This window comes from Homalodisca vitripennis, chromosome 6 (genome assembly GCF_021130785.1).
Source record: "Homalodisca vitripennis isolate AUS2020 chromosome 6, UT_GWSS_2.1, whole genome shotgun sequence".
Lineage (NCBI taxonomy): Eukaryota > Metazoa > Arthropoda > Insecta > Hemiptera > Cicadellidae > Homalodisca > Homalodisca vitripennis.
Window position 1 is genome coordinate 156,203,129 of NC_060212.1, and position 24,001 is coordinate 156,227,129.

General features: G+C 34.1%; 1 protein-coding gene across 1 annotated transcript in view; it reads right to left on the reverse strand.

Moving 5' to 3' along the window:
• LOC124365041 (hydrocephalus-inducing protein-like) overlaps positions 1 to 23,248 on the reverse strand; it is a 213,041-nt gene extending 189,793 nt beyond the window's left edge. Inside the window, exons 1-8 of the mRNA XM_046820939.1 lie at positions 23,144 to 23,248; positions 16,181 to 16,399; positions 14,312 to 14,535; positions 13,970 to 14,037; positions 9,689 to 9,903; positions 6,208 to 6,450; positions 3,884 to 4,011; positions 811 to 997 (exon numbers count right to left, since the gene is read on the reverse strand). Coding sequence (XP_046676895.1) covers positions 811 to 997; positions 3,884 to 4,011; positions 6,208 to 6,450; positions 9,689 to 9,903; positions 13,970 to 14,037; positions 14,312 to 14,535; positions 16,181 to 16,366 — 1,251 coding nt within the window. The 5' untranslated portion in view covers positions 16,367 to 16,399; positions 23,144 to 23,248. The remainder of the gene's footprint in view (positions 1 to 810; positions 998 to 3,883; positions 4,012 to 6,207; positions 6,451 to 9,688; positions 9,904 to 13,969; positions 14,038 to 14,311; positions 14,536 to 16,180; positions 16,400 to 23,143) is intronic.
• Positions 23,249 to 24,001: the final 753 nt, after the last annotated feature.

Genomic DNA, 24,001 nt, shown 5'->3' on the forward strand with positions numbered 1-24,001 from the left:
CTACAACAACTGCCCATTTATAAAATACTAGCTAATCCTATAAGCATAAACATAAACTATCGTTTAATTTTGTTATCACTTGAATTTTATATTCTATACAAGGATAGGGAAGCAAATCAAAGAACAACTTCACATAAAGTATGTATGAACAACTTCGCTTTGTTATGTGTAGAAAACTCGGTTGCTCTACTGTGCTTTGGGATCTGTGTAAAACGTAGTGCGCTCAACACAATGAGAATATCTCTTCAACATCAAGACCTCAAGATCTACAACAACTGCCCATTTATAAAACTACTAGCTAATCCTATAAGTATAAACATAAACTATCGTATTTTGTTATACTTGAATTTTATATTCCATACAAGGATAGGGAAGCAAATCAAAGAACAACTTCACATAAAGTATGTATGAACAACTTTGCTTTGTTATGTGTAGAAAACTCGGTTGCTCTACTGTGCTTTGGGCTCTGTGTAAAACGTAGTGCGTTCAACACAATGAGAATATCTCTTCATCTAGACTACACTGGATAGCTGCTGAGTTACCAGACTGAGGTTTGTTCTAGCCTACGTGTCTCTTATGTAACAATCCAAGTTCATTCTGAATGCATTGTTGACTTTGGATCTCCTCAGACAGACGTGCACTTCAGATTCTAAGAGTCTAAGAGTGATTGTTAAGGTACGTACTGATTATTGTATTAAACTACATACTATCAATCAATTCCCTAAATTAAATAAATTTCAGAGCTGACAATACCAATAAAACTAGGTAGGTATTATCGTGTCAACCCCCAACAAACACAACATAGCTTACTGCATAAATTTCAAAATTGGCACCAATCGGAGAATCATTGGTCAAGTCCAAACTCAATGTCTTAGACTCCAGTAGTATCAGTTTGCCGAAGTTGAGAGCCTCCACGTTGGTAGACACATTTGGACCTTGGGTACTGCAGTTTATAGTGAACAGTGTCACTGGTTCGCTTTTTCCAAAAACAATCATCCTATAACAGAAAACATACTATTACTGAGAACCTGTTAAAATTTATAAAATTTCATTAGCAACATTCCAACAATTTCTCTAGTAACTAGGAAAATATCATAACTATCGTAAAAGTTTGTCAGAATCAGAGTAAATTTAAATACATACTATAAAGACCGGAATACTGTTCATTCTTTATCGAATAATATTCGATAAAGAATATTTTTATCAATTACTGTTCACATCACTTAAGAGTTCTTCTTCTTCTTCATCTATGGGGCGGTCTACTCCCATGCACTTAAGCCTCAAGGGCCTTTTGCGCACCCCGGAAGCACACCATGAGGCCTACCAGTCTATGATTTCAGAAGTTCCACAGACCACCGAAAACAACCTATCAGGTCCTTCTGGGGAAATTTACCACCCTTGTCTCAACTACCAAAGATGGCATACCACTCCCTTGCTATTAACCCTCTAAGTGGCAAGCGACGTCTGAGACGTTCTATTTACGCCGCCGTGACGTGGCAAGCGACGTCTTAGAAGTCGCTTCACATTGCCGCTTATTGCTAGGCAACTGATAATTATTTTTTACGCCTAGTTTGCACAGTTGCGTTCACCACTAAATTTCAAATACATTTCATATAGTATCATCAACATCACGATGAAATAATCAATGGTACTAACTGAAATAATCCGGTACTTTGGGATTATGCCGATCACACCCAGACATGAATCGTTATTTGACATTTTGCTTCTACTGATTACTAGATTAGCGTAAAACAATATTTCGTCAATATAAAACAGGAATTGTCTTATCTCAAACCCCTCCCCATCCTCAGACAGAGGTCAAAGTCGAGCGGTCTAGTAGATAACGTGATTGCAGAATCGCGTCGCTTTGTTGTACTTCCGTGTTTTACCTCTACATTTCTCCACAAAAATTCAACAAAAACAAACATTACCAAACTAAAACTAAACTCTTTATTGAAAAAACACTCAAAACTTGTTTTTATTCTTGATCACATTCCGCCACCCAAAATGGTGCTGCCCCGCGCTGATGTCAACGAAAGAAAAATATCCCTCGAGATAGTACCTATCAGTAAAATATCAAATTCTAGAGGGGCTGATCAGAATATAAATTGAATTGTAATGGAAAGGCAATTATGTACCGTGCAAATCATGTGATGCCGCGCGGCCTGCCGTAATCGGGATTCTCGAGAAAGATAATAAGATAACAGAGACAACAATACCGATTAAAATACCTGGAAATGCTTATAAGTTTTTAATTTTGTAATTAAAGAATTGTTTTTTCGTTCTATCATGTTTGTTTCTATAAATTTTATATTTTTTGTGTTCTTCATACTGGTGTGGTCAGTATAATCCCAAAGTACCAATAATCCTAAGTTTTCTCCCGCGGTCTGTTTTTTTACTGAGGGAAAGGGAGGAAAAGGCAAGCAACTTCTAGCGATTCTGACTAGAAAAAGTGTTTTTTCTAGATTCAGTTTTTCCCATATAACTTTTACAGTGTTGTAAATAGAAAAAAAATTATTGAAGGTTTTTTGTTTAGAATTAAATTGTGAATAAAGGTTGCATTTAACATAATCTCCTAGGAATGACATTTTTAAAGTTACAGAACGTAAAAATGAAAAGTTTGGTGGAGAAAAAAACGTTTTTTTGAACATTTGTGTGGATATCATAAAAAAAGGTTAAGGTATGTAAAAAATAACTATACTATGTTATTCTGTAGTTTATTACAAAAAAATTGATATATAACAAGCATTGCTCATATTAGAATTTGCATTTTATTTTTAAATTATAAGACAGTCCTGCTTGACTTTGAAAAATAGCCCGCCATTCCAGCAACATATTACCGCCACTTAGAGGGTTAATGGACAATCAAAGAGCAAGTGTTCGGCAGTTTCATCCTGCTCTTCACACATTCTACAGAGCAGATCCTCCTGAAGAATGCTGACTCTGTGAAGATGCTTCCTCAGGTGACCATGACCCGTGATCAGACCTAACCTGAGAAGACATTGATCTACTTAGTGAGAGAAGGTCAGACGCCACTCTGGAGGAAGGCGACTGTAGTACCATTCTGCTCATTCCTCATGCCCGGATGCAACCTCGACCTTCTCTCATGTCAGCGCAAACCCATTTCGAGACAGCCCTAAAGAATTCACACCTTGGAATACCGCAGATCGGTTGAGGGCCTGTCATGATTGACGCTGAGCCCCGGTTGGCCAGGGCATCAGCTTTTTCATTCTCATGGATCCCCTTATGACCAGGAACACAACAAACAGTCACATTGTTGATTCTGGCGAGAGAAGAAACGACTTGATAGCAATCCCAGACAAGTTTGGATTTGAACGCACAAGAGTCCAGCGCCATCAGTGCTGCCTGACTATCCGTGAAAATATTGATCGTCTTACTCCTATATCGCAGACGAAGATTCTCACGCGCATTGGCTGCGACCCCCACCTGAAAAACTGTAGGATAAGGACCCATAGGTACCACCAGCTCCCTGCGTGGTCTCAGCTCCACAATACCAGCGCCGGTGCCGCTTTTTGTTTTAGAGCCGTCTGTAAACCATTCAAGCTCCGCTGGTGGAAGAGGTTTCCTTCTCTCCGACCAATTGTCCCTAGGAGGTATCACAATCCTAAAGGGTTTTTAAAAGGAAAACTTTTGTGGCATCTGATCAGAGATCAGAGCATCCTCCTGAATCAGGGTGCTAATTCTACAGTGCCCACTGCTGCAGCCCGACCAGAGTACCACTTGCTGAAGACAGTAGGCACTCCTCCTGGCCATAGCCCTTAAGAGTTAGTAATATTGTAGATAGTTTAAAGTCTTGTGTGTATACAAAAATATTCTTAGAAATGACAAATATTAATTCATTTACTAGAGTAAAGATACTTGCATCACATTTTGGTTGAACTTTCCAACAATTAAGGGCACCACAGTGGCCGTGAAGCTCATAGATTGTCCTGGCTGGAGGAAGTACTCACTAGTGGTCACTGTATACTTGAATGGATTCAGTGAGGACTCCTGAAATATAGGAAATAGTAAAGTATAAGTATCATCTCTTTTTCTAACTATTGTACACATATTAGTAGTGTAAATTATAATTTATTAATAATAGGAATAGGACAATGATGTGAATGAATATTGAATTGAATGAAAATAAACAAGAAATAACTAGTACTTTATTATAAATACTATTTTATTAACTAATATAGTATTATACCACAATTTATTATAAATAAGACAATCATGAATTATGAAACGTTGCAGTACATAAACTTTGAAAAAAGTCCTTCCAGTTACGAGGGCTGTTTTTTTTCAACTTCCGATGTGGTATTAAAAATAAAACTAGGGGAGAGTAATTAAATAAATTTATTATCAAAAGTTAGGTACATTATTAGTTACTTTTCAACATAAATCACCATTTAAATTGATGCATTTTTCATACCTGGGTACAAGCTTCTTAATAGCTTCTTCATAGAAGTTTGCCGCTAGTGATTTGAGATGGGTTTTCACGGCGTCGTCTCGCAGCGTGTCGTCTGTTCCTCCTAGCATCTTCTCCAGTTCCGGGAAAAGGTGATAGTCACTTGGAGCTAAGTCAGGACTATACGCCGGATGGTCAAAAACATCCCATTTAAAAACACCATTTAAAACCATCAAGAAGACGCTTTGTCAAAGCAGCACTGTGAGGATGGGCGTTTGTCATGAATGAGCACTACTCCCGATGAGCATTTCTCTCCTTTCGTTCTGGATAGCTATCCGCAAACGTACCGTAACGCAGTATCCGCATTGATTGTGGTACCTGGCTCTAAAAACTCAACAAGCAATACACCTTTTTGATCCAAAACACGGTGGCCAAAATCTTTTTGTTGTTGAAAGTTTTTTTGAATTTTTTTTGGTTTGGAGAGTTTGAGAGTTTGCATCCCATTGTTCGGACTGCTGTTTTGTTTCTGGGGTGTCGTACAGAACCCATGTCTCATCTCCTGTCACGATTTTGATCAAAAAATCTTCGCCATCAGCTTCATAACGGTTCAGAAAAGACGTTTGTGGTCATCAGACAACATCTTCGGCACCGATCGCGCACAGAGTTTTTGTAGCCTAACTTGTCAGTTACGATAGAGTATAGGGCTGACCTTGAAATCTCAGGAAACTGATTGGATAGCTCCGTAATCGTAAACCTTCGATTGCTTCTTAAAACTTTGGTCAACTCGATCAAAGAGGTCTTCGTTTGCGACCGACTTTCGTCCTTGGCCCCCTTCATCATGAATGTCAACTCGTCCATCTTTAAGTTTCCTACACCAATCACTGCACTGTCACTCATAAAGCTTTCACGTACTCGTTCACCGTATGTTCATTCTACAGTGAATTTCTGCTGCAGATAACCCTTCAGCTTGCAAGAAAGAACGAATGACACTTCTCAACTCACACTTGGCGGGAGATTCTATCATAGTAGCCATGTTTATGTGTCGCTAGATAAATTGGAAATGGCGTCGGCCGTCCGAAAATGAGTGAGGTTGTAGTGGGAGAGGTGCGCAGTCGACTGCCGCGCATTGCTGGCGCCGATACCGCTCGCCCAGCCATCTAGCGGCACGATCGGAAGTTGAAAAAAAACAGCCCTCGTAAATCGTAAAAAGTATGTAGATTTTGTAACTGAAAATATTACTTCTTAAGAGATTTACATGTAATTGATATCACAAAACCATCCAGAGAAATTATTAATACAAACATTTAGGAAATGGTATAAGCATTCTATAAGAATTTTTTTTATTTTTCCACTAGGTCCATAAATAATCTTGTGAATTGAGTTGTGTATTTCTTAAGTTTGAACTTTATTGTACTGTTTGACATTAATTATTTCTTTATTTAATATTCATTATTTAAACAGTTGGTTTCTAAATTCAATACTGATGCTGTGTTTGTTACTACGAGTATTTGTAATTTAAACTTTACTTTAGATTAGATTTTTTTAACACATTGACATGATATCTTCGATAATATATTTCATGTTATGTAACAAACATGAAATAAACTCACTAAAGTTTTAAAATAACAGGAATGATCCAAGCAAAATTTAACAATGAAATGCTGTATTTTAAAATTGATTGAATATAAGCAGAATGGTCAACTTTTAATCATCCCAAATAATTGGCCATTTATTTACTTGTGCATTACAGCTGCCTCAGAAAAAAAAGAAGGAAGATAACATAAGCACTCACTTACCTGTTGGGGAAGAATGGCAAAATAGGCAGGCAAGTTGGAGACATTGATGAGAGTCATCTTTTCCATATACTCATAGTTGATGAAACAGAAACGAAACTCCACCTCTGATGGCCGACACTCCAGAGTGGCTACCTGAGACTCGTACACAACCGGGAGTGAGATGGGCTCTGACAGTTTACCGCTCTTATTCTCTGCCACTAAAGTACAAGTGTGACAGTGGGTAGTATTTGTAACGAGAGTCACCTGCAACATGTTAAGATATTTTACATTCCTGAGTGACTACCAGACACTAGTACACAACCGGAAGTGAGATGGGCTCAGACAGTTTAACTCTCTTATTTTCAGCCATGAGAGTTACCTACAATGTTAAGATGTTTTATTGGCCGAAGATTTCAGTCCATAGTAACTTAATTCAGAAGTACTGAAGTATAAAATCTATTGTTTTAGTCAATGGAATTTTACTTTCTTACAGTTAAAAATAGTTATTTCACTGCATTTCAAAGTTATCTGGGAACTTTTAAATTCAAGCTGCTTTTAAATGCTTCCTGGTATCAGTGTCCAAAACTTAGAGACAGGAAGCTCTCACAACTCTTAATGTTTCAACACTGAAATGTTTACAAAGGAAGATAACATATGCAATAGACAATAGACAAATATTTATTGTACAATACGTTTTCTGGTATCACAATGTAATAAAAACTGGTACATAGTCAATTATTAAAAACTACATAACTAAACTTATTCTAAAACATTACTTTCATACTTATAAAAAAGAACTTTTGATACATTGATCTATAAAACATTTAAAAAAAAATTTATTAAATCCAAGGCTAAACCCATTGTAGATATTTTAAAGATATAAAAATACTGTAAGCTCATGGGCAAAGATTCCAAGATGTCCAGTGGAACAAGATACAGATATTCTTAGATATATATACCTAAAAAACTGAAAAAACTGAGGAAACAGTCAACCTCAGACTTCATTAATAACTCACATAACAAACAAAGGGCTATTTGGGAGGTTATTAACTACAAAAAAATGCAATAACAGTAAAAAGGAACGAACCACTTAAACTTATAATCAATGAATAAACTGATCCAGAACTCTTTGGAAATAACTGAACACTTCAACCATTACTTTACAAAAATAGCTGACATCACTCTCTGTAACGCTAACCAGGCCATAAATAATCAGCTAACAACATGGAAAGGACTATGGCGATGTACCTGACTTCATCCCACTCTCAACCACACCGGAAGAAGTCCTTCATATACTCACATCCCTTAAATCAAAACCAGCCGCAGGTGTCGATGAAGTCTCTTCCACACTCCTAAAACACTGTAAGGATGAAATAGCAAATCCCTTATGTCACATAATTAACCTGTCGTTTTCACAAGGTGTCTTTCCTATGAAACTGAAACTTGCAAAAGTATTTCCTAAACGCAAGAAAGGCAATACAACATCAGTGGAAAACTATAGACCTATATCGATTCTTCCAACGATATCAAAAGTAATTGAAAAAATCTTTCTGAATCAATTGACAGCACATCTGACTACTCAAAACATCTTGACGCCTCAACAGCATGGCTTCTTACGAGGAAGATCCACCACCACGGCTATAGTTCAACTGACAGAGTTTATTATCGACAAACTTGAAGAAGGTACAACAGTAACCGCCATGCTACTAGACTTCAGCAAGGCTTTTGATTGCCTAAACCACTCTCTACTGCTCCAAAAAGTAGGGAATATGGGAATTAGGGGAGCATCACATGACTGGCTTGCTAGCTACCTGAAAGATCGACAGCAACTAGTGGAAGTAAAATTATACCAGAAACAACACATCCCATAAAGCAAGATCAACCTTACTCCCAATCACTAGAGGTGTACCTCAGGGATCTATACTTGTACCTGTTGCTCTTCATATTGCTGACAAATGACCTACCAAGCTATCTTCTTGACTGGGCCCAAGCTATGTTATATGCAGATGACAACGCTCTTCTTATTGCAAAAAAAGACACAGAATCTCTTGAAATAAATTTCATTTATAGCCCTGAATATGACAAAGCAATACTGCCAACATAATGACCTAGTTCTTAATGAGAGCAAAACACAACAATTAATATGGAAAGGGCCGAAGAACCAATGACTACTATGGCTTACCTGAAATAATCCAAGATAATGAAGCCAAGTATCTCGGCATAACAATAGATGACAATCTCTCTTGGAACTCACACATTGATGGTCTTTGCAGCAAGCTCAATTCTAGTATCTATGCTCTTAAAAGAATAAAAAGTACTTGTAACAATGATACTACCAGGACAGCATACTTCTCTCTTTTTGAATCTCATCTGAGGTACGGACTACTCGTGTGGGGCAACTCCTCAGTAAGAAACAGGGAGCGGGTTTCTGGTTCTACAAAAGAAAGCAATTCGAATTCTTGCGGGACTGACTCCTCAAGACTCATGCCGTCAGGCATTTGGAGAGAACTAGCGATCTTGACAGCTGTCTCACTCTACATCTGCGAGACCATCTGCTTCACAATAGCTCAGAAACCTGACCAGCTAGGTGACACACACAGCTATGACACCAGAAACGCCTATGACTATGCCCTCCCCACACACCACCTGACCCTATTTGAAAAGAAACCTACATACATGGGGAGAAAACTTTTCAATCAACTTCCAGAGGACCTCAAGAGACGCAGAGATGAGAAGTACTTCAAGACAGCACTTAAGGCCTCGCTGCTGCAGAAACCATATTACACCCTAGAAGAAAATTTTTAAATACCTGATTGTACAACTAAATTATATTGACACAATTCTGTACTCCATGTATACGAATAAAGATTTCTGTATTTCTGTACCGCTCACATTAGGAAAACGCTGTTTTAATCAATACATAAGTAGCCCTAAATGCTACATATTTTTGTATATAAGTTTAGAAATGCTTTGGTAATCCTAATACCAATGCTCTGGGGCTTTCAGAAATTAGATTTTATGGTGGTATTGTGTACACTCTACAGGCTTTCAGGAGCCAAGTGGTTCAGTGCTCAAAGTTTAAAAACCCCAATACAGTATTAATAATTGCATTGTAAATTACCTAAATCTTAGAACTGGTAAGCCAAAGTGTTTTATTGTCTTGTTTTATTTTTTTTTTAGTATGATTTGACTCAATATGTTAATTTTTGTTGTCATAATGATAACATGGCCTAACAAGATTGCTCCCAATAATCTAAAGATACACCATGCTAACATTTTTACGATAGCCCCTTGGACTGTCCACTTGCCTGTGGGCTATTACATGCTTCTGACTCGATTAGCATATTTTTATCCCCACTGATGAAATCTTTCACAGTATCTGAGCAGTGAAGTAACTGCACTACATCACAATTAACAGGTCTTGGAGACAATTTACGGAAATTGAATTTTCCATAATGTATTTTGTTTAAATTCAATTGAAGAAAAACTATCTTAGTCTAACCTCAATGGGTAAAGTGGAATTGGCATGGACCACTCCATTTTCTGGATTCAGGGTAAACTCTCTGCAGAACGGAACAATAGCAGGTTTAATCTTTGCTTGGGCAAAGTCCCAACACGTCACCGGATCATAGAATCCATCACTGGGCACTCTCAATGAGAACTCCACAGGCACTTCTGATTGGTTGACCAAGCACACTCCTGTCGTCTTTGGGAAACCTGCCATGCAACTAGCATTTATCACTATGTAATGAAAACACTTTGTGTGGGTTTTACAGCATTGAGCATTGAAATTCAAGATTTGTGAAGAATATAAACTGTACAATAAATTTACACTTTATCATTACATCTATTGCTTGACACTAACTACTCTAACTCCAATTTTATTGTATTTCAATCAAATAACAATGAATATAATTAAATTATTAATTTACTTTATGTTTGCAATACAAAATAGGTGTATGTTTTGTTTGACTTTAATAAAAAATGTATTATTAATATACACTGTACACACTGCAGTACAGTTTTCTCTGTACCACATTATAAGGTAAAATAAAAAAAAGTTAAGTACATCCGTAAACATTTGGCGAGCAAGTTTTCACTAAAGAAATGTTTAGCTAACAAAAACTCTGGTTCTGCTGAAATTCAATAAATACTTTATGAAACTAAACATGTATATTATGATAAGAGTTTTAAACATATGGTTTGATAATATAAGTGTAGTAATAAACAATTGTATAATTGTATTTTAATTGATGTTGATTTCATAAAAATCTGCCTATTGCAATCACCTTCATGACAGAATTTCCGAGGGATTTATGAATTTTTTTCTGATAATGACTCCCGAACCCAAAAGCTCCACAATTCAAAACTCATATACATACACAGGGTATTTCATGAAAAGTTGGTACAACTTCAGAAAATGGTAGTAGACACAAAAACAAGCAAATAAGTTTGTATGTACATGCATCCTATCATGCTTCTTTTAGTGTCAGCTGTCCATAAATGTTTTTCATAACAAAAATTCAAATCTCAAAAAAATCTAATATGAACTTGAAACTTGGCTGTTATGTTAAGCTAATCAAATGGACATTCAGAAAAAATTCAATAAATAATACCTTTTTCCATCTAAAAAAAAATGGCGTAAATTGAAATTTGTAAAACTAAATATCTTGAAAACCGTTATTCCTACACGAATAATATTGAATGAAAAAAGTGATGTTGTAAATGTAATGATAAATTTCATCCTAATTGTTTACATTGGTTGAGAAATAAAAAAGTTGGCTATTTTAGTGATTATGTTTTTATTCTTTCTTATGGATAGTAAGGGTATTCTTAGAACCAAGCACTGATTTATGTTTTATTTTAGCACCAATACAGCTGTTTTTAACCCCGTTACAGCTGGAGTAGACACACGTTTACACGGTCTGCATTTGACATTGAAACTGTTCACTTAGTTCAGTGTATCTCCACTAGAGTCGAATAGATATAACTTCCGTATTGGAAGGGTGTGGAGGGGCGGCGAGCAGTGGGGAGACTGATGCCGCGGCGTTGCCGCGTTGGTGCGGGCACTGCCGAGAGCGGTCACTTTCTCACCGAACACTGAGAAGAGAACATCAGACGGTGCGCGCCAGCGTACTTACCAACAAACAACGCGTCAGTGTGTGTTGTCTTTTGATTGTTTACACTAGTAATCAGAAAAGAAAATTCTCTAATTTAACACAAATATGTGCGATATTAATATGTTTCCATTATACTATATAATAATCTACAACTACTAAATAATTCGGATATCGTGAAGGACAAATAATTTGGGTACTCTGAAAACCTAATATTGCATTCACAGCACGAATATATTTATTGCGGGGGCTGTCAAAATACTTCAAACACCGCCCCCCAGCTCCGCGCTTTTTTGTTACCTTGCGTTGGGGCCTTATCTAAAATCTTGGAGTGGTATGGGGCGTTGTCCATAACAATAACCGATGGAGCAGAAAGGTTAGGTAGAAGTGATTCTCTGAACCATTTTGAAAAAGTGTCATGGTTCATTTCTTCATGGTAGTCTGTGGTTTGCTTTGAAGCAAATAACAAGCAACAATTAGGAACAAACCCTCCAGATAATAATAATAATAATCTTTATTGCGTCAACAATTATTACATTGCATGCATGCGTCAAGTACATTCATAATAATATACAGTTCCATTGCAGTTATTGCTATTTAATTGTATAACAGAACTGGAAGCCATGTTCCAGATGTACCAGGGTGCAGTAAAATCAGCCTACCACCTTTGCCAATATGCCTTTGCCGATGTGGCAACAGTGCCTGTTGCTATGGCAACCGCGTCAGACGCTCCTCGCTCCTATTGGTCAGGTAGCCAACCAGGCAGTTCTCCCTCTCACTCCAACGTCAGAACGCCCCAGCACGCCGATACGGAAGTTGTATCTATTCGACTATAGATATTGTTGGAACATTCATTACTTAGGTTTTAGATGCAACAACTAACCAGATTGTTTCATTTTAATGAATGTAGCCAACCAAATTTATGCTGATTTTATTGTTTGTTGACAAGGTAAAAATTGTACACTGTACTGTCTGACACGTTGTTTACATTACTTATAATGATAAAGTTGTGTAATTGTGAAAACTTGTGTGATTTTGAATTTGACAAGGTTTTGTAGAGTAATTGTAAGTATAATTCTAGAGATAGAAGAGGGATGTGCGAACAATTCCAAGTACCACTGCACCTTTGTTTGTTGTTGTACAAAATCGTTTCAAAACTTTTTTTAGTAAATGACTTAAGATATAAAAGTGTAGCCTCTAAATACTGTATATACTAATACGTATGTAGCATGAAAAGAGTTTGATAACTTACTTGATATTGACAGTAGTGTGTATTTAGAGTTTTTTTAATTGTAAACTAGAATTTTAAGACAATGTAACAATGTAGTTATATATATATTTATATGTGTATATATATATATATTATATACCATTACACTACAGAGCGCTTACTTTTTCCGATTCAATTATTTTGTATTTGGCCGTATCTGTCACATATGCGTTTAAATAAGCAAACTAACATATGATCGGAAGACCAAATACCTGTCAAACGACTTTTATTTACACTAAACTGTATAAATGGCAATAGCCTTATTTAATTTCAATAAACATTGAATCACAAAAAGTACTTGCTCCGCCGGGAGTCGAACCCGGATCTCTCACTTGCCGGGTGTAATGGTAGCACAAGTGAGAGATCCGGGTTCGACTCCCGGCGGAGCAAGTACTTTTTGTGATTCAATGTTTATTGAAATTTTATATATATATATATATAAGGTTTTTTTTTTAAATAAAATGTTTCTCTATCATAAACAAACAAAAGCAATGGTACCAAAAGCAAAAGTTAAACAAAGTCTAACGTTTTAACTGAAATTAATTGTTGTTACCAGGTCTGCAGAGGTCTAAATAACCACTAGCTAATCATTAATTGAAATGGAACATTTATATCAACCAAAAGATTTATTTTTATTACACAACACTGATAATTTAAATAGCCCTAATGTATTAGTTTAGATAGTAAATTTCTAATCTCAGATGAAGACTTCTAAATGGGAAAAGGGATCTTCAGAATTTTGTTGATGTTTTGAAGGTCAGGAAAATATTAAGTAATAAATTTAAGATCTCTCTTATTAATAATATTGGAATTTTCTAGTTACTCTAATGTTTATCTATATCAGAGTTTTTTGGATATACCCCATTTCCAAAAGATCATCTGAAAATCTATATAGTTATGAAAATCAGATTGATTGCTACAATGATTTTTGGGTCTTATTCATAAACTTTATGGGGTTGATTTTTAAATGTGAGTTGGATGATAGGTGATGAAATGAAAATATTGCATTTTTTTTACTGTCTTTGATATGAATTTAAGTTTTTAACTTATATTTCTCAATAAATACATCAGTACCTTTATAATAATGATACTGAATATGGTGAGTTATATTATGTGAATTTCAAATCACTTAATTCATTATGGTTGAGAGAATATTGTAATATTTTTTAATACCATTGTGCCAAAGCATAAAAATATCATCTATGTAGCCTACCTGTACCAAATTAGAGGTGTATAATTCTGAGTAGTTAAGAAATTGTTTTTAATAGCCCCATGAAAATATTGATGTATAAAGAGTGAGTGCTCATGTCAGTTCCTTTATTGAAAGTAATTTTATTTTTAAATTTAAAATTTTATATATGTGTGTGTAATATTAAGTTCTTGAAATTTTACTCACCTACAGCAACACAACCAAAATCAAGGTTGGTCACATCAAAAGATACAGTTGGGTTGACAATGCTGCCTCTAAAAATATGCATTGAAAAATAAATATATTTCATAAAAACAAGAATATAAACATTATACTCACTATTTATCTCAAAACACTCACATTACACATTAATATAAATTCAAAATTTAATTATTGTGCAAAATACCATACATATTCAAAAATTAAGTATAAGGAGGTGCATGAAAATTTAAGTATAACTGAATGTAAACAAGTTTAAAAAATTGTTAAAATGATAAGGAAATGAACGGTCTTAGTAAAATACATTTGAAAACAATCTTACATACTTACTTTAACAAAACCTTCTGTTCTTCACCTGACTGACTTATTCTAAATTTTACATCTTCCATAAATTTTCCAGTGCGACCACTGGAAAACGAAATTATGAACGACTTCATTTCAAAAGGCAGTAAACACAAAGTTTCAGGTTTGCATGTCAAGTTTCCACCAAATACCATTTTGGTAGGTATGTGTTCAATACTTCCAGGGATATCTCCTTTATTGGCGACCACAATCTGAAAAATTTCATCATCCTAATTTAAAATCTAAAGGAAATGTATTGCAAATATTTAGTTTTGTTAAAAAGTGCATCAAAATGACTAAAAATTATTTGAAACCTAGAAAATGTCTTATTTTTAAATAAGGAATTATTTTAATTTGTTGGTTATAAGAATAAAGGGACATGTTTTAATTTTTCATTACAAAACATTCTATAAGCTGCAACAAAATACAATATCTTCTTCCACAAAAAAATGATTGTTTTAATTTACCTGCCGACTGTGCATCTGAGGTTTCGCTTTTAGCACGAATAAAAAATTTAAAATTGTGCTATAAATATGAAATACCCTTTTAATACTGATGGTTAATAAATTATACTCTAAGTATAGTTTCATATGAAAAAAATCTATAATTAACACTTGCAAAGTTCTAAAAACAAATTTTAAATTTTTGAGAAAATTAATACTAAAATGTATCAAGACTCATGAATGACACCCAAAATACATTTGAACTACACAGCTTGTTATAAATGTTGTTTTGCAAAAGTACCCTGTTAAATAAAATCTAGTTACTGCAATTTATACTACACAAATCAGCTAACTCAAGTACAATCGTCAGTATCCTAAACTAGTGCAAGGCCATCCAAAGCCAGAGGCCAAGGGCGGATCCAGTACTGACTTTCAGGAGGTTTATTTTAACATTATATTTACTGTATCTGTAGATTTTGCATTTCAACACAACAAAAATAAAATATTTTGAAAGAAACTTCATCATACTCAAAGATTAGTTCTGGAAGTTAAGTGATTTTTTTATGGTACAACACAAGAAAGATGAATTATTTTCATAAAAATGTATTATCAAAAACTCAGTGGCTCCCATGGCACTAGATTAATGTCCAGGTACCGGAAGCTATTAGAAGACCAAGCCCATGGCCACCCATAACCAGAGGCAGCTCACTGTTACTTCAGCCGTACTACAGAGTTATACACTTAGATGAATGCACTACATACCTCATAGCATTGTAAAGCACCCAGGAAGACTGCACCAATGTCCAGGGACCGGAAGCGTAGCTCTATTAGAAGACCATGCCCTTGGCCACCCATAACCAGAGGCAGCTCACTTTTACTCCAAACATAATACAGAGTTATACACTTAGATGAATGAACTACATACCTCATAGCATTGTATAGCACCTAGGAAGACTGCACCAATGTCTAGGGACCAGAAGCATAACTCTATTAGAAGACCATGCTCTTAGCCACCCATAACCAGAGGCAGCTCACTGTTACTCCAACCTTAATACAGAGTTATACACTTAGATGAATGAACTACATACCTCATAGCATTGTATACCACCTAGGAAGACTGCACCAATGTCTAGGGACCGGAAGCATAACTCTATTAGAAGACCATGCTCTTAGCCACCCATAACCAGAGGCAGCTCACTGTTACTCCAACCTTAATACAGAGTTATACACTTAGATGAATGAACTACATACCTCATAGCATTGTATAGCACCTAGGAAGACTGCACCAATGTCTAGGGACCGGAAGCGTAACTCTATTAGAAGACCATGCTCTTAGCCACCCATAACCAGAGGCAGCTCACTGTTACTCCAACCTTAATACAGAGTTATACACTTAGATGAATGAACTACATACCTCATAGCATTGTATAGCACCTAGGAAGACTGCACCAATATCCAGGGAATGGAAGCATAGCTCTAGTAGAGGCCCAAGTCCATGACCATCCAGACCCAGAGGCAGCCTGTTGTCACGGCCTGCCACATCACAGAACGCCTCGGTACAGAGATATTCTGCTGTCTGTGGCTTGAAGACCACAGTCATATCACACCTCCCCCCGGGCCACAACACTCCTTCCTATAACAATTAAATAAGATAAAAAACACTGTCACACCGCATCTCCCCAAGGTTACAACCCTCCCTCCTGTAACAATTAAATAACATAGTCACATCACACTTCCCTAGGCTACAACATTTTTTCCTATATAACTAAATAACATAAAATAACACAGCTACATCACATATCTTCCAATCAACAACACTCCATCTAATAACAATGTCAACACTTAAAACACAAATCACATTAAACTTTTCCCGACTTTTCACTTTTCTTTCATTATTTCATACTTAAATACAACAATGTTTAGAGAAGTTCTTTTTATAAATTAACGAACTCTATAAACAAATAATATTCCTAACCAGATTAAGCAAACATGAAAATGTAATTGTTTAAGTGCTGTTTAAGTAATTTACAAACATGAACTCGTCATACAAATCTTATGAGTCTATTGTAACTAAACTATGCAAAAGGGAAAGTTCTGTAGCATTCTCTAATCAGCCAAAAGAGTTTTGAAGGTTGTTTCTACCACATGAAAACACTAGGTTTTGAACAAAGAAATTGCAGCCTACATCGTTGATCAACTACAGATATAAAGATATGGTTGGTATAAGAGTCTCAATTTTTACAATTTTTTCTGATTGCATATTCAACTATGTTTATTTTTAGAATAACTACCTTTGTTCAAGACTATACTGGGAAAGGTTTAACAGAAACTATCTTTTATTTTGGTTCAACAAATATTTGGTTTTGACTCCTCATTTCTGAGACGTAATTCAGCATTTAACGGACACTATATTTTACAAAGGATGGAAAAACACATAACAGATGAGATTATTTTGGACGATGTATCTGTTTCCTGGGACTGGATGTATAGAACTGAAGTAACTGAGAAACATTATTCTGTGCCTGATCTAATTCAGAAGGATCACACTCACACTGATGAGGCTGTGAAAGAGTTTTCTTCAGGTAATAGTATAAACTACTTTTGGAGTTCTCCAAGGAGTTTGACGAAGGCCATGAGATACAGCAGTTGGCATCATGCAACAGTTGTACCAAGTGTGCAAATAACATTATATGAGATTATAACATGTACTATTTACAATAGCCAGAACTTTCAAAAATACATAAATTTCTTTTAAACATCCCATTGAATCATGCCTCTTGTGAATGAACGTTTTCTTAATTGAAACTTATCAAAATCAGATTGAGATCGTCTTTGATAAACGAAAATTTAGGATATTTACTATAAATGTAACAGTGTAAAATATTCACTGTTTTAATAATGTTTTTTAGGATGACAAAAAAAGTTGACTCTTGAATATAATAAAGAAAACATGTATTTAAATGGTTGATGAATTTTTAAAAAGTATTTATAGTTAATAATTATAGGCTGGCCTGGATTGTTGTTATCCTTTAACTCATGACATCATTATAAACTTCGTGATCTGACAACAAATGATTGACTGAAATTTTGAACTCCATAGATCCAGACACCATCATTGATTATCTTTGCCACTCCGGCTCCAAATTAAAATAATAAATGCTGGTAACATTTTTGAAATGTATGTAATGTAAAATTGTCTCTTCTTAATTTTCTGTGTTGATTTTCCAAAATTACACTAATTACATTTCAACGACTACAGTACTTTGTCTTTTATTTGGTTTCTAAGATATTGCAAATATTTGAAATGTATCAAATGAACATTAGAATTCAGCAAAAATCATTAGTTTTCAATACACTACTCCTACCTGATCCCACCAAATTCTGAGGATCATGAATCCACTAATGTTTTTCTTTAGTAAATTTTGATGCATGGTCCGGTCTTCCCACTGATTATTTTCACTTTGGATTAGCGAAATGAAAAAAAAACCTTTTCTTCTTTGCCTCTGGAGCGACTGTTCATAGATGAAAACTCGCCTTTCAACATCTCTTGGCTTCAACACGTATGGTACCCAGTTCCCTTGTTTCTGGATCTTGCCCATGGCTTTTAGACATACCAAAATAGTTTGTCGAATTATTGGGAGTAAGAATGTTGCTGCAAGTTATTCTTATGTTTATTGAGAATCTTCTTCTGGTGTGTTTTTCTCCAATTCCTCATCTTTAAAATTTCTGGCTTTCCTTGATGTTTTTTATCCTATTTTATCCATCCTTAACCAACTCAACCAAAACTCGCCTTCATTAATCACCACTCTTGTGTTCCCTGCATTTTTGAGGTACCCAACACGGGCCTCACTGTAATGACTGAGCATCTAGCAGCCAGTGATTTTATCAATCTTGTATGCAGATACTCAGCATTTTTAAATACAAGCAATAGCATTGAGGAATTTTACATTTTAACACAAAATACTTTATTAGAAGCTTCAAGTTGGTTTAAAAGCAACAGTTTCCATTTAAATGAATCCAAAACAATTATTTAATTCGTTTTAAGAAAATCTGTTAATTACAACACTCACACTAAATTCTTGGGAATCTTTATTGACAGAAATTGAAATTGGGATGCCCATATTATCTTTCAGCTAAGTTGTCTAGAGTAAATTATATTTTTAGACGGCTTACATTCTGTGTTCATACAAATTATGCGAGAATGGCTTATTTTACTTTTTTTAAAATCTATTATAAGATATGGGACCTGTAGTGTGGGACAATGCAAGTAAGATTAATAACATTCTTATCATTCAAAAAAGTCTATTAGAATATTATTAACTCACAGCCACTAGAACATTGTAAACCTCTTTTTCACTACTTGTAAAATTAAGACCATAATAAATGTGCTTGATCTTATGACACTGTTTCCTGCAAAATCCACAATTAGTAAAGGTTAGCTGTATTTAAAACTTCCACAACACCAGGAATAATAATGCTGCATCTATCCACTTTAATAGATTAAGTAAGAATCTTGATAGCCATTCAGTTATTGCATTGTAGGTACACAGCCACGTAGTACTCTTTGTGGTCAAGTATAATAAAAAGGTAGAAGCGGCCATCAATGAACGCTGTAATAAGACTTTGTCAACGATCTGTGATTCTATGGTAATCAAAACGTTGATTTCATTAGTTTGGTACTACTGGTATACTGGTTTATGTAATGCTTAATTGACTTCCTGTCGGTTATAAAGGAAACTGAAAATGTTTTAAAATAACTTTTTGCCGGAAATATGGAATTCAGTACTATAAGCATTTCAAGCCTATTTCAAGACATGAAAATTGTGTCTCATGTGGTAACTCCAAAATTTATAAGGAGAATTCTAGAAAATTTAAATTAGCCCATGCCATGTTTTGAATAATTGTCCTCAACTAAGAATACATGAAGAGAAAAAATGCATTAAATAAGGTAAAAAAGGTTTATTTAACTTTATAATATTATTATTAATAAACCATAGAAACCATTTTTTCCAATGCTCCAAGATTCTACATCCTACATAGAAACAACTGTTTATTTTAGATGAACATTTATTCAAGTATGTACTATAGACACATATGGAAGTGTGAATATTATAGTACACCTTCAAAATCTCAATGAATCTGTGTGTCTTAATGATAACTACCACTGGCAGGCCTGCAGCCTAGAGACAGTTGTAGAACATCTTTTGTTGAGCTGTCAATCCTCACTGTGGTTTCATTGTACATCTTAGAAACAGTAATGTATGCTCATGAAAATGGCTTGACCAGAGGCATTGATTTACATTCTTACAACACTCGTCGAGCAGCAGATTTTACACTACCAGAACACCATTCAGCATTAATTGAAGAGAAGCCTTCATATATGGGTGCAAAGCTGTTCAACTCCCTACCTACCGACATTAAGACAGAACAAAACCCCAAGAAAATGCTGAAAAGATGGCTCCTCCAACATCCTTTCTACTCAATTGACGAGTTTTTAAACTGGAGAGCTTTGAACATCAACCAGTGACTGGACTATCATTTACAAAGATTTGATTTGTATAATTGTTTTATAAAATTTTGATTTGTATAATTACCTTTTTTATGACTCTCTTACTGTTCTCAAAGAATATGTAAAATAAAGTATATTGTAAAAAAAAATTGTAAAAAAAATAATGCAAGATCATAAAATTTTGTAGTGCAGTTTTTAAATGTCTTATTAGTGATACTAAAAATATTTGTACTAATAGAATTTATGACTACATTTGTATATTTGTACAAGAAAAGAAAATTGAATATTGAAAGGGTGATTTTTGAAAATGGTATTGTATGAAGGACAAATTGAAAGATCCAACCTCAATTTTAGTCAAATCTACTAGAATTTTTACGAAAAGATACACGATACTTTGAAACTTTATTTACTTTTTTAATTTACAATAATTTATTTATGTGAAATTTAATAGGTATACCCATGCTAAAAATTCAAACCTTCGTCTTACATAAATTTTTAACCAACTTAACTTACCATAGGAAATATTTCAAACATTTTTATTGGAAAAGAGTAAGTCTTGTGTCGACAGTAGTTGAGTCTCATCAGTGCATATCCTTGAGTAAACCCTAGCATGGTCATTTTCATTCATGACATCATTATATTCTAGTTTATTGCAGCGCAAGGTTTCATTCACTTTTACAAATTCAAACCCCTCCTTCAACCTGGATACAAAAATTATTATTATTGACATTTTTATTTAATAATAATAGTTATCAAAATAAATAAATTGTCTTTTCTACTTTATTTCCATATAACTCTTTTTCCAACAGTATTACCTATATATTATAGACACCTAAAAATAACAATTCGTGTGTGTGTTGTGTCAAATTTATGTTAAACATTTAAACAAAATCCTTTGACTCTTTTTTCATTTAACCCTCTTAGTGCCAAAACCCAGGTAACTTAACAATTAAGAATTTTTTACAGAATATTTAATAAAAAATACACAAAAGTTTAGAATTTTGTATTTTAAGCGTATTTATGCTGTCTACTGCTGAGATATAATGAGAATCTGTAACTTTTGGTGATTTTCAGTGACCTTTGAAACACAAAATTAGTGACAACCATTACAAAAGTACTGTGCGAAAAGAAAAATCTTTACAAAGCAATATTTTAGAGCATATTTATCTAATTAAACAGGGGTATGTATGCATAGATCGAAGCACCGTAATAATTTTACCTTAGACTATTGTATGTGCAATTTTATCTACGTTTAAAATTATATAATAATATTCCACAGTTATATAAAAAAACTTCCCTTGTCTATATTTACTAAAAAATTTAAAGAAGTACTTTGTCAACAAACATATTATTGTGTAAATTAATTCTTTGAAGACAGTTTTGATAAAAACAAATAATAATAAAATATGTCTTTTATCACATTTTTAAAATAATAATAAAAATATTCATAACATTTTAAAAATTGTTTAAAGCTTTAGATTGAATCAAAGTTTTTTATGCTTTATAAAGTTTTTATATCAATAAAATATATATCAAAAAGCAATGTTTTAGAATAAGCTTTAGTTATGTAGATTTAATCATTGACTATGTATCAGTTTTTTATTACATTGTGACAACAGAAAACATACAATAAATACTTGTCTATTGTCAACTGTCTATTCAGCAGCCCAAGTAATCTTAATGCATAACTATCTATATTTGTAAAAAATAATGACAATTTTGTCAGGAAAAATCATGACATGTACAAACTGAAATAAAAATATTATTGACAAAAGCACAATAATAATGTATAGTAAATTGCAGCAGTCTTGGGGCGAAGCATGTCATTTATACAGAACTGAAAGCAAAATATTTACAAAACTAGGATAATTTGTTAATTAAGTTATGTATCTATGGATTTTCATGTACAACATACACCAAAAAAAAGACATTTCAGCAATAAATTGGTAACTTGCATATTGCCAATCAGCTGTCATCTGTAAATAGACACAGTAGACTTGCGGTGATACATGAACATAAATATAGAACTGCAAGCAAAATATAGTTTATTAAACTAAGATAATTTGTAATTAATTAGATTAACTATCTATGGTGTTTCACACACAAAGTTCAACAAAATTACGAATTCATGATCGGTAATTTGTGTAATGCCAATCAGCTGTATCCGGGAATATATGTAGCAGATCATAGGGATGCATGTATGTAGATATAGAAAACACTAACAGCAAGCAAAATATTAGTTACAAAACTTAGATAATTCATTAACAAGATTATCTATTTATGATTTTCAAACAAAAGTATGACAAAAATTAATGATGCAACAAATCTCCACTGATTTGATTACCAGTATCGAATTGAAGATTTGGTGGATTCTAGATTCCGCTGGACAAATTACTAGTTTTTATCATTATGCCACTAAGTTGATCAGTCAGTACAATTAACAACATTCAACAAACAATAATGTAGCCATACAATAACTTTTCAAATAAAAATCTTTAATCTTTCAGTAAAAGTTGATAAATATATTAAAATTAGCTTTCTTTTAGTGTAGCTTGGTTTCAATCACTACAGGATTCATTTTAGAATTTCTTTTGAGCATCAAACTTAAAACTTTCAAACAAAAGCTCAAATTAAGATTTTTAGGTTTTTAATATTTTAAAACTCTTTTGAGTATATAGCATGTTAACATAAATATTTTTTCACAAAACAAAAAATAATTATATTAATTGGCCAATAGACAACAAGTTTATGACAGTTTTGTATCATTGTGCGCGAATTGCTAAAAATGGCTCATTATTTTTTATAACAACTCTAAAAATAGCCTCAGTGTTTTTGACTAGAATCTTCAAGTTAATGTGTCATACTTACTTGTTTAGCTCATTCAAATCTTCTTGTACAGTCCCAAATTTTAGCCATGAGTACTTAATTGTTACTTCACTATCATTGTAAAGGGTGACTTTCTTCTGGTTTGTTAGTCCCATGTATGTATCTTTAAAATGAACTTCACTTGTATCAAGCCAGATTTTACCATTCTTTGATGAACTAGTCAACTCAACAATCATTTCTTCACCTGGAATAGTCATACATGAATATAGACGATTATTTATGAAAATAGGACTGTTTACCAATCATGCTATACCACAGAATTTAGTGTTTGTTTACATTTTAATACTTTAAACTGGACTAGGGTAATTTGAAAAGTAGCTACAAAAAGGAAATATTGTTAGTTGACTCTCGGAAAAAATTTATTTTTCAGCATAACTCATAGCAATTTTATTCTTAAAATTAAACACTTTCTAGAGCTACTCCATTATTTTCATCACGTCCAAGTAGTAAAACAGTAACTTTATCATTATTTTACAGCATTCTTGTTTGCAAGCCATTTTTTTTCATATTGATAGGCAGCTTTAATTGGAGGGAGACAAAACTAGAAGGCAAGTTACATATAAAACGTGTAGGAACACATACGAGGGGGGTACCCAAAAGTAACCGAAATTGTATTGCTGGCAGCCAGCAGCGTGTAGTACACATTCCTGCCGCTAGGCGTGTGTCGCGCAACCCATTGCGAGCTCAGTGACCCCAGTTCCGTTGTCCTAGTGCATTCTGTTCATTCGTAGTGACTGTTTTCGCTAACCCTGTTTTGTTCTTGTTTCATTTTTTTTGTCATGGCAAGTTTAAGTGAACAACGTGCAGCTGTGAAATTTTGTTTTTTACTTGGTAAAAATG